Below are 10,804 nucleotides of genomic sequence, written 5' to 3' on the forward strand. Positions count from 1 at the left end.
TTACAGATACATTTCTTGTTTAACTTGGAAGAATCTTTCCTGTTACAGCACCCCACATCCAGCAGAGGCCGAGCAGCTCTGGGGGTAGGGGGTGGGAGGGGACCATGGGGTCCCATGCCTCTCGCTCTGTCTCTAAGGTGGGAGCTGTCCTGAGCTAAATGACACTCAGTGGCCAAGCATCAGGAGGCCCGTGTCTGGAGGGTGTGGGCAGGTATCGTTTTTGACCCTGAAGAAGCCAGGCAGGACAGATTCAGCTCTGTCTTCCCCACATTCTCCCCAAGCAGCAGTCAGCATGTGCAGAGCTGCCTGGCTTGTGGGCCTCTGTGAGCAAAGGAAAATGCCCAGAGTCCCATTTGTTCTGTGAGCCAATCAGTTTGCTGGTCCCAGTAGAGAGATTCAATGGGTCCTGTGAGTGTGAGCACCTGCCGTCCAGTTGAGGCTCGTCAGGGCCGAGTCCTAGGTGATGGGCTGTCTCTAGGGGAGCAGCGGCGCCCTCCCTGGCTCTCCTTTGACCACGTCCCTTCCTCTCCCTCCCCTGTCTCCCCAGGCAGGAGATGGACAGCCTGCAGCGCCAGATGGAGGCACACGCAGTCACTGTGCATGAGTCGCTGTCCTCATGGACTCAGGGGGACCCCGCCAGCCCCTCACCACCGGGAGATCACGCCAACCCTAGAGGAGACACAGAGCGGCACGGTCAGGGCAGGGCCTCGCGAGAAGGACTTGGAACAGTGACCGCCGAGCATCCCCACCCTGAGTGTTTGTAACTACCCCGAGGAATGTTCTCTCATCGATGTTATTTATTTGACTGTGTGCTCTATGTTTTTCTAAGAGGTGAAATTTAAGTTTTGCGTTTGCCTTTACAAGGAGTAAAATAACAAAACAGGAGCCAAGGATTGAGAAATAATCATTTGCAGATCACAACCAGCTTTTCCCACGAAGTGACCAAATCTTAGAAACCTAATTTAGGTCTCAGTGAGACATTTTTGGATGTGTCTGAAGCATACGTGTAGAGAAGGTATCTTAGGCATGACCATAGACGCTGCTCTCGGACGGTCGCTGGTAGAGATGTTGCACAGCTGAGTCCGGTTTCTCACTTTCCTGCCTGATTCAGTAAGAGTTTTACTACCCCGCAGGAGTGAGGCTTCATTTGCACCTTTGGTTTTTATTTTATTTTATTTTGATTTCAATAGCCATCTCTCCATAGGATATGTATATAAATACTGAAAATCATAATCTAAACTTTAAAAAGAATATCCTTATATTATTTAAGAATGACCCGAATTGTCTTTTTATTGATTGCCTTTTGAAAATCTGCTGTTAGGAAATAATGTACATGTAGAATTTAGGAATGTCAGAAAATTATATTTTAAGAAATTTATTTACCTCCCAAAGCCAAATATTCTTAGACAGAAGTTCTTCGTTATTTTAGTTTCACTCTATTTTGAGGGTCTTTCCTTGTCATGAGTGCACAACACCCACCTGTTCGAGCCCTGGTCCTGCATGGCCTCACTCACCCCAGCCAACCCCTGGGCAGGCTTGATGACCACCAGGATGCCACACAGACACCACGGTCAGCAGGCGCTGACCTGACACGTGAGGTGTGGGGAGGGGCTTCAGGAGAAGAGAGGAGGGGCGGTGAGGAGAATAAGGCAGGGCTGCCTGCAGGCTCCCAACCTGGGAGCAAGGCTTCCCCAGGCCTCCCACTTTCCCTTTGTGTGGAAGTGTCCATCAGCACTGTGTGGTCATCACGAGATTTGCCAGCCTCTGTGTGTGACAGCCTTCAGAAGGGCCTTCCCCTCTCATCTGGAGAGCAGCAAGGTTTCTGAAAGGGGCAGGTCAGCACGAGAGGGTCTCTAGAGCCTCCCATGTGGGACGCCTTATTGGAAACCAGACACCCCAAGTGTGTGAGGTCCCACCTAGAATGACTGAGACTCGAGGTTTGAAAGTCTGTCACTAGTTTGCTAAGATGATGTCAAATAATGTTTATTGTTCCAAGTTGAGAGAGAGAGAATGGGTCTGTGTGGCCCCCGTGCAGGGCGGCTGGTCTGAAGATGAAGTCTGCGGTGTTACTGATCAGGCCAGACACGCGTGTCACCTCATCACCTGGGTCTCTTGTGGAGAAAACAGCGTGGTGTTTTTAAGCTGCTTGCGTTCTCTCACAATATGCTGTTAGAAGGTTAATCAGTAAGGTTAAAATAGCACTAATCAGAAAGATGTTTAGCATTTTAAAAAGTTCTCCAGCAAGTATTGGAACTTCTAAAATACGTATATCATTTGTACAGGGTTATTCTTGGAAACTATACTTGAACCTTCATTATATAAATATATTCTACTTTTCCTTCTAAGTTGGAAATCATTTTTGACAAACTGTTTTTGTACCATTGGAAAAGAAAAATGGTAATTTACATTCTTATTTATTTTGGCTGCGTTATCCTTTAATTTTAGAGCCAAGAAGTCACTTAGCCTCACTTTGTAGCTGCTTTCTCGCTCCTTGCTAAGGTCTTCTGGAAAATCACCGTGCATCTTCTTCCTTAGGAAATGATGAGCAAATCTTGAGTGTGTCCATCAAGAGAAAGCCAGTCTCTGTTTTTCACCCCTTTTCCTTTGTGGAGTCACCCTCTGTTTCAGCAGCAGCACCTCCTTGGGGCTCCTGCCAACCTCCTGTGCCAGCCTTATCCGTAGTTCTGGGCCAGCCTGACCTGCCTCTGGCCCAAGTGCTCTGGCTGCCCCCCACCCCCTGCCCTGTCCTGTGTGTGCCCCTTGTGCCGTCACGCTGGCCTGCAGTTCCTGATCTGGGGCCCTTGTGTCCAGGCTTCCTTAACAAATTATCCTAAAGGAGGAAGTTGGACTGAAGTCACCTGCTCTTGGTTTGTTAAGGCTTTTTTTTTCCTCTGAGAGACTTTACTGGCGCTCCTGCCTCCCAGCATTTGAAATATTCTTCTTCCATGGGCAGAAGTGGGAATTAGGAATTTGCTCATGGAAAACAACAGTCAACTCTGGAGTACTTGTAGAAACACATTCGTCATCACATTGCATTTGTGTATGTTGTTAATCCTGTACCTTGTGTCCTCATTGGAGGACGTGTCAGCTTGGACACTTCACGATGTTATGACTTGATTTTCTTATGTTCCAAAAATAACTTACTGCGAGGTGGTTATCATTGATTTTTCCACGGTACCCATCACATAGATGCCACGGATTTACATGCCTTTGTTCTACTATTCGGGAGGTGTAACAGGCATTGTTTTTGCTAGGATGTGAAACTGGTTCATTCTCTGGCCTGGGGTCCAGGTACCAAGATGGGCCTTGAAGAAGACAGCCCGTGGAAAGCTGTGTTAGGAAGATTCTCATTAAACTCTTCCTCAGTTTAAAGACTTTCTTGGTCTTAAGGATACTGCTAAAGCCATGGGCCTGCAGAGTCATCAGGACATATATTCCTATGAGTATTTTTTTAACAAAAATTAAATGTCATGTAAAGACTGCTAGTAGTGAAAGGGACCAGCAGATCTGAGAGAGAAATGTCCCGGAGCCTCCCCAAGAGCCCATGACATGCATAGTGCAGGGGCGTGTGAGACACTCTGAGCCTTACTCAAACAAGTCACTCACTCCCATGCCAGGCGATTCTCAGCGTATGGTGGTCTCAGGTTAACGATAGGATCCTTGAGGGTCATGTTTTAAAGGATCTAGAAAACTCGGTGGTGTTAAGTTATTCATGTCTATTAAAAATTTCCTCATTAAAAGGGAGTCCTCAGGTTGGGGCTGTTCAGGGGAAAGGTGTCACCATGCACAACAAATTGTAACTTTAAAAAGCATGTTGATTTTTTTATAAATTTAAGTGTGCTTGGGAATTCCTTGAATTTTGTGCAATAAACTATTTTTTGTTAAAGATTTTTATATTTCATTGGGGGTGGCTTCATTTTCAGCTATATATTTTGTCATTTCTGGGAGTAACTGTTACCTCACGTTGTTAACCAACTATGTTCAAACACGTAAAAGAATTTTATTCTGTCAAAGCTTCAGATGGCTGTGAAATGTCTCACAAGGGAGACACTTCTGAGTAAACCACTCCTGAGGCCGCGGATGCGCCACACACATGCTTCCTGGTCTGGAGTGTTGTCCAGCCTTGCCCTCCACTGACCATCCCTTGCCCACGGCAGTCTCAGCCCTGTGGCTCCCCAGTCTCACCCGTCTTTTTCATTCACACTTTCTTGTCAATCAATGAGAGTAAACCGGATGTAGATTCTTTACTTAAATGTTCTCATTCTTCAGTTAAATGTTATCATAACCAGCATGGTAAAAAATGTACAGAAAATGAGAAGTTAATCAGTGATCACAGAATTTTATTTTGTGATGGGACAGATAGATGTTTCATTGTGCTTCTGCCTCAGTGTCTATAAGCAATTTAGGGTCAGGCATTCCGTGTACCACCCAGACCTAAATGAAACTGCTCTGACTGCCTCCTTTTGTGATCTTAACTTCCTGAAACATTGCGATGCAAATTCTCATCTCTACAATCAGTAGTCATGAAGGGGGTGATCATAAGTATTAAATTTTTCCTTTTTCTGTAAAGCTGCTACACATTTGCAGGCCCCAAACAAATGAGTTGATGGATGTATTTTTAAGCTGTATCTCCTTTGTCACATAGAAGTTCTCTGCTGTACCCCCCTAACAGTCATACAGTGGGTATTACAGGAGTGATCCAAGTGAAGATTCATGGGCAGCTGCTTCCTGGCTCCAAGGGGGATGGAGTACCGGCAGAAACATGTGCTGAGTGCGGGGCCGAGTATGTGGTGCTGAGTCCTCCAGATCACGAAGGCTTCTCTGTCGTCGTGCAGACTAGGTGGGGAGTAGAGAGAGGATTACTGATGCCATGGTGCCGAGTGTGGTGGATAAGCGTGATAGCTGTTGGAAAAGTCTCCAAGCCTTCCCCTTAGATGAGGTGGAATTCTTAGCCATCACCAGTGGCCCATACCAGAAGCAGCATTTATTGGAATTCTGCTTGCCTTTATGCCTATTTCACTTAGCAAAGAATGTTGCAACTTCTGGTAAAAAAAAGTTTTCTTTGGCCTTGCCTTTTTCCTGGAAACAGGAGAGGTGTTAAACTGTGTTGCTGATCCTTTTCTCTGCCTATTGGGGGGGAGGCGGGGGCAGCACTCCTATGCCAGGCCCCTTCTCTCATCCCAGCCTGTCCGTGTGGAGTGGGCACCTCCAGGAGCTCAGAGCAGCCTCTACCCCAAGCAGTATGCTTCTGGGCCAGGTTGGAATTGGAAACGTGTGAATCACTGCAGCATCTGGAGGTGGAAGCATCTAGAAGTTATCAACTCAGCCTTCTTTCACCTGGTCTGGGAATTGCTGGAGAAAGTGACCCGCTGGGTTCTTACACATAATCTGCAGGTCAGAACATGACGAACATTTCTGGGCTCGTGAGTTCTCACAGGACCTTCATTTTGTTTGTGAGCTTTCAGTGTGCATTTCTAAATACCTGATAGACTTTTCAAAGTGATTTTCCTATACTCGAGCCCTGGTGTGTTGAAAGCCAAAGGGGTTGCCTTCATCCAGAAAACAGCCCCTTCCCTTGACTGACTGACATAGAGTCCCCCTGGCCTCCTAACCCTCAGGGTCTCCTCCTCGCTGGTCCGGCCCAGCCCACAGCTCCCTCACAGCCCAGGTCTCTGCTTCATGCCCCCTTCCTTCTCCGCATCAGCTTGGAACCTGGCTTAGCTATAGACCCAGCCCTGTGGCGGTGTCCAGGCCTTCATAGGCATCCTCCTTGCTCTGCTGCCTGGAACATATGCTTGCTAGCCCTGCAGGTGGCCTGCTGCCCTGTAGGACTAAGTTCTATACACATGACCCTGATTGGCCTCTCTCACTTCTTGGTGGAGCTTTGACCGGACTCCAGAGCCCTCACCAGTGCTGTCCTCCTCTGCCTCCCTAGACACGTGCACAGCAAGGTGGCAGGCTGAGCTCCCCGAGCTGGAGAGACGGTGCGAAGCATTGGCTGCCTGCTGCAAATCCTTCCCCAGGGTCACAGCCTCGTCCTTGAGTGGTACTCCCAGTCAGCGTGAACACCTGAGTGATGGTACCAGCAGCTGACCCACAATGGGTGGCAGGTGGCAGCAACAGTGAACCTGTTCTCTCAAGCCCCTGGAGGCTGGGGGTGACCCGTTAGTGCAACATGACCCAGCCTGTCCTGGCCAGTCCGAGTGCCCACAACAGGCCAGGGTGCCCTGGGCCTTGCTTGGACAACTCGCCCATTCCCCTTGTAGCGAACTGCTGCCGCCTTGCCTTTTGATCAGTAACCACATGTCAGGCTGGGCAGTCACACACTTCCCAGAGCTATCCAAAACCAGCTCTGCAGGAGGAAAAAGCCTGATGCCTAGCATCTGATGAGGTGTAAGCACCCCACTGGGGCAGATGGGACACGACCACTGGGTCGTCACTGGAGCTGGGAAGGGTTGTGGGCAGTCACATGTAGGAGACTAGCACACCAGGCTATCCCCTCTTGATGGGACAGGTAAGCAGAAAATAGACCTGCGTCAACTTTTGTAAAACCTTCCCTGAGGGCTTCCCTGGGGGGTCAGTGGTAAAGAGTCCACTTGCCAATGCAGGAGGCACAGGTTTGATCTCTGGTCCAGGTCCTACGTGCTATGGAACAACTAAGTCCTTGCACCACAACTTTTGAGCCTGTGCTCTTAGAGCCCAGGAACTGCAACCACTGAGGCCATGCACTGCAACTCCTAAAGCCCAAGTGCCTAGAGCCCGTGCCCACGAGAGAAGCCACCGCAAAGAGAAGCCCGAGCACCGCAACTACAGAGTGGCCCCTGCTCACCACAACTGGAGAAAAGTCCACGTAGCAACAAACACCCAGCACAGCCAAAAACAAAATAAGTAAATCTTTTTTAAAAAAAGAAAAATAGAGGTAGGGATCAGAGTAGGAGACAAACTGCAATCATGAATTAGATTAAACCAGCTCCTCTCCCAAAAGACCATCAAGTCTCTTAAACTTAATTTTCTCTTCATTTGTAGAAATCCACTTCTACCTACAGGGATTTACATCTCAAATTCATTTCTACCTCAAAGGTGAATAGTGGCCACTACAGTGTTGGCTTAACAGTGGAATCGTGTACCACCACCACCCCCCACACCATCCCAGTCTCATTTAATGGACCGTAGACTGCATTAGATGGCAGTTAGGAGGATCCAGCCATAATAGAATTCCTATTGTTAGCTGGATTCCACAAAAAATCCTGGTATTAAGATACTTGTTAGGCTGGTAAAGCTGCTATGAGACCCTGAAATTTAGTGGCTTCAATGAGAGAAGTTTCTCTTTCATGAAACAGCCCGAGCAGTAAAACAGAACTGATAAAGGCAGCTTCTGGTGCCTTCTAACCTCCAGCCCCACCTGTGGTCCAGGATAGCTGCTCCAGGTCCCACTTCCTGTCTGCATTTCCCCAAAGGAAGGCATATTGCATACCCTCATCCAAGAGTACCGCTCCCTAGCAGTGTACACTGTCTGTTGCCTCCACTTAGTCACTGGGCCACAGGATGTGTGTTTAGCCGGACAACAGTGTGCCCAGCTCCAGCTGGGACTTCTGTCATTAAGAGAATGGATGAAAAAAAAAAAAAAAGAGAATGGATGATACTGGCAACAGCCTCTTATCACTATACACAGTCTCTCAAATCAGTCCTCTCCGCTCTGAATCACTGGGGTTTATGATTAATATAACAAAATCCCTCACAAAGGAGGCTGATACTGCTACCGCTTGAGTGCATGCTCAGTTGCTCAGTCATGTCCAACTCTTTTTGATCCCATGGACTGGCTCTTCTGTCCATGGGATTTTTCAGGCAAGAATACTGGAGTGGGTTGCCAATTCCTTCTCCAGGGGATCATCCCTACCCAGGGTTCAAACCCTTGCTCTTGTGTCTCCTGCCTTGCAGGTAGATTCTTTACCACTGGGGAAGCCCTCCCTTAAAGCCATATATATAACTTTAATAATTTTTAAAGTATGATAGAAGTGGTAGTAACAGCTAACGTTTACAAAGTCTTGCACTGTAGCAAGAGCCTGGCACAGATTAATCCTCATCTCTGAGACAGTGCAATTATCATTCTATTTTATCCCTGAAAAAAAAAAAACACACAACACAGGGAAATGAAAGAATTCACCTAAAGTTACCCGGCAGGCAGGGGCAGTCTGACCCAGTGCTTGGAGCTCTCATCACTGAACAAAGTCACAGACTCAGAAACGTCAGGTCTGAGGAGAAGCTGGGGATAGAGATCCATCTTCAGGTACCTAGAAATTAAAGAGAATATAAAGTAAGATCTCATCTAACACGGTGCTCTTTATCCCTTTTCAAATATGGTTATTTTATTGGCTGCACCCTGTGGCATGTGGAATCCTAGTTCCCTTACCAGGGATCAAACCAGCACCCTGCAGTAGAAGCACAGAGTCTTAACTACTGAACCACCAGGGAAATCCCTATTCCTCTTTAAATGTAGACAAAATATACGCTAAAATAGGCACAGATTTTGGTGTATATTTTGGTAAGTTTTGACAAATGTCAATCAAATGTGTACCAGTATTCCTATCAACGCAAGTAAGATGCAGAGCGCTTCACACAGTGGAAGTCCCTCACGTTGTCACAGCTCACCACCCCACTCAGAGGAAACCCTTGGTCCGATTTCTATCACCAGAAGCTTTCCCTTGAGCTTGAGCCTCTTATAAATGGAATTGTGCAGTATTGTTTTTGTGTGGCATTCTTAGCAAGGTTTTGATTCAGCCACCTTGTAGCTAATAATAAACCTCTGTGCAGGATTATCATATGACGATTCTAAATTTGTTTATCCATTCTTCTGGGGTTTACCCAAACAGCTGGGTGTTTCTCGCTTGGCTATTCTGAATAAAGCTGCTGTGAACATTCTGAAAACTTTCATTTTTCACACCCAGGGCCGCAATGCTGAACCACAAGGAAGTGTACATTTAACTTCACTAGAAACTGCTTCGTGGTTTTCAAAGTGGTTGATTCATTTTATACTCCTACCAGCAGTGTATGAGAATTCTAAAACGGCCCCACATCCTCACCAACATTTGATACTGTCAGTCTTCTAATTTTAACCATTCCTGGTGGGTGGAAAGCAGTATCATTGTGGGTTTAATTTGGACTTCACCCATTCTCAGATTCACTGACTCTTCAGTTGTTGTGCTCAATTGACTCTTAGTGCTGTCCAATTGATTTTTTTAACCAAGGAAGTCAATTTTATTTCTTTAGGTTTTTTTCTATTTAAAAAGTAAATGTATAAATTACAGTAAAATTTGCCATTTTATTGTACATGCCTGAGTTTTGACAAGTGTAGTTGTGTGACCCTACCACTATTAAGACATGCTTCCACCAGTCGCTAAAATTGATTAAGCCACTGTATAGTCAGCCCCTCCCCTGCTTGCAGCGACCACTCCCCTGCCTGTCCATCTGTGCGGAAGTCCAGTGAATGGGGTCACCTGGTCACTTAGGTACAGCTGTTCATCTGTGTCTGGGAAGCCGTGGGTCTCTCCAGGGATAGGATGGTGAGAAAGTAACCTACACTGGCTAAGAAAGTTACGGAAGTCAGATAAGCCAGACAAGCCAAATGCAGACATGAGTCTGCTGCCAAGTTAAGAGGAGTTGTTGCAGAGAAGAACCAATTCTGACTTCATGCTGGGACTGTTTCTTTGACTTACTTTTCGTTGCTGTTATTATAATCATACATAAATGGCACACCTCAAAGGACCCTGCTCCTCTGCCTGTTAAAGTGGGTTTGTTCAGCTCATAGATAATCTGACCCTGGCCACCTGTGCATGGCTGCAAGATAGAAGAGATTAACACATCCCTTCCAAAGACTGGCCTTTTCCAGGGATGTTTTGCAAGACTGATGGCCCTTTTTACTTCCTCGTCACTTTTCCCTCTCTATTCTGCTTTTTGACTTTAGTTCCTCATTCTCTCTCTCTGCCTATATGAAAAAAATATGCCATCCAGACTCCGATAAGATGGTTACTTTGAGACTTTAGTCAGCCATCTTCTCAGTCAGACAGCTCTCCAAATAAATTCTTATTCCTTGCCGCTACACCTCCTCTCTTGGACTCATCGGGCCTGCCTTGCACGAGCCGAGCAAGCTTCAACTCGGTAGCAGAGTCTTGATGCAGCTGGAAAGTGCACGGAGAAATTTGTCTTCTAGAATCACAAGATGTCAGAAACCTTGTTTGAAAGCATGTCCATAAGTAAAATACCAGAGGCTGGCTTGTAGGATTTTGGTCGCTTTGAGCCGCAAAGCAGCCGTGTTTCCACCTAGCGCAAAAGAGAAACCAGAGCGGTTCATTTGTGGTTCCACCGCGACTAGAGCCCGGCCTGGCCTGAACCCCCAGCACAACCTCCTCCCAGATCCCAGGGACTCGCTCGGAAACCTGCCAGCGCCTGGACAACCTCTTTCAAGGCTCCAGGCCCGGGCCTCAGGGATCTGTGGACCAGTCTTCGGACCCGCCCCTGGGGGCAGTCTGCCTGTCCGAGGACCCCGCGTGCCGGCTGCCCGGGCCACTGCCCGACCACGCCCTCACGCGCCCGGAGTCTGAAGGCGCGGCGGTAGCGGCCGCGCTCCCTTGTCGAGCCGCCGGGCGCCGGCGCGGGATCAAGCGCCCTGTCTCGCGCTTGCGGGTCCGGCCCCACCCCGGCTGCCCCCGGGCGCGGCGCCGTCAGGCAGTGGTGCAGGCAGCCTGGCGCGCGGGGTCCTCGAGCGAGCGGGCCTCGGCGGCAGCGGCGGCGGCGGCAACCGGGCGAG

At 48.0% G+C, this 10,804-nt stretch overlaps 1 protein-coding gene and 1 long non-coding RNA gene across 4 annotated transcripts in view; one reads left to right on the top strand and one right to left on the bottom strand.

The window, feature by feature from the left end:
* The window catches only part of GOLGA3 (golgin A3), a 46,122-nt gene extending 42,245 nt beyond the window's left edge, over positions 1 to 3,877 (top strand). For all 3 annotated transcript variants that reach the window (XM_052654636.1, XM_052654638.1, XM_052654637.1), the window contains exon 24: positions 548 to 3,877. In XM_052654636.1, the coding sequence (XP_052510596.1) occupies positions 548 to 764 (217 nt within the window). In that variant the 3' untranslated portion in view covers positions 765 to 3,877. The remainder of the gene's footprint in view (positions 1 to 547) is intronic.
* Positions 3,878 to 7,551: 3,674 nt separating this feature from the next.
* Positions 7,552 to 10,457, bottom strand: LOC128062525 (uncharacterized). Its single transcript, XR_008200817.1, has 3 exons — positions 10,028 to 10,457; positions 8,165 to 8,291; positions 7,552 to 7,592 (listed from the first exon to the last, which is right to left on the bottom strand). It is a non-coding gene; the product is annotated as an uncharacterized LOC128062525 (long non-coding RNA).
* Positions 10,458 to 10,804: the final 347 nt, after the last annotated feature.

The sequence above is a fragment of the Budorcas taxicolor genome, chromosome 17, assembly GCF_023091745.1.
Source record: "Budorcas taxicolor isolate Tak-1 chromosome 17, Takin1.1, whole genome shotgun sequence".
Taxonomy (NCBI): domain Eukaryota; kingdom Metazoa; phylum Chordata; class Mammalia; order Artiodactyla; family Bovidae; genus Budorcas; species Budorcas taxicolor.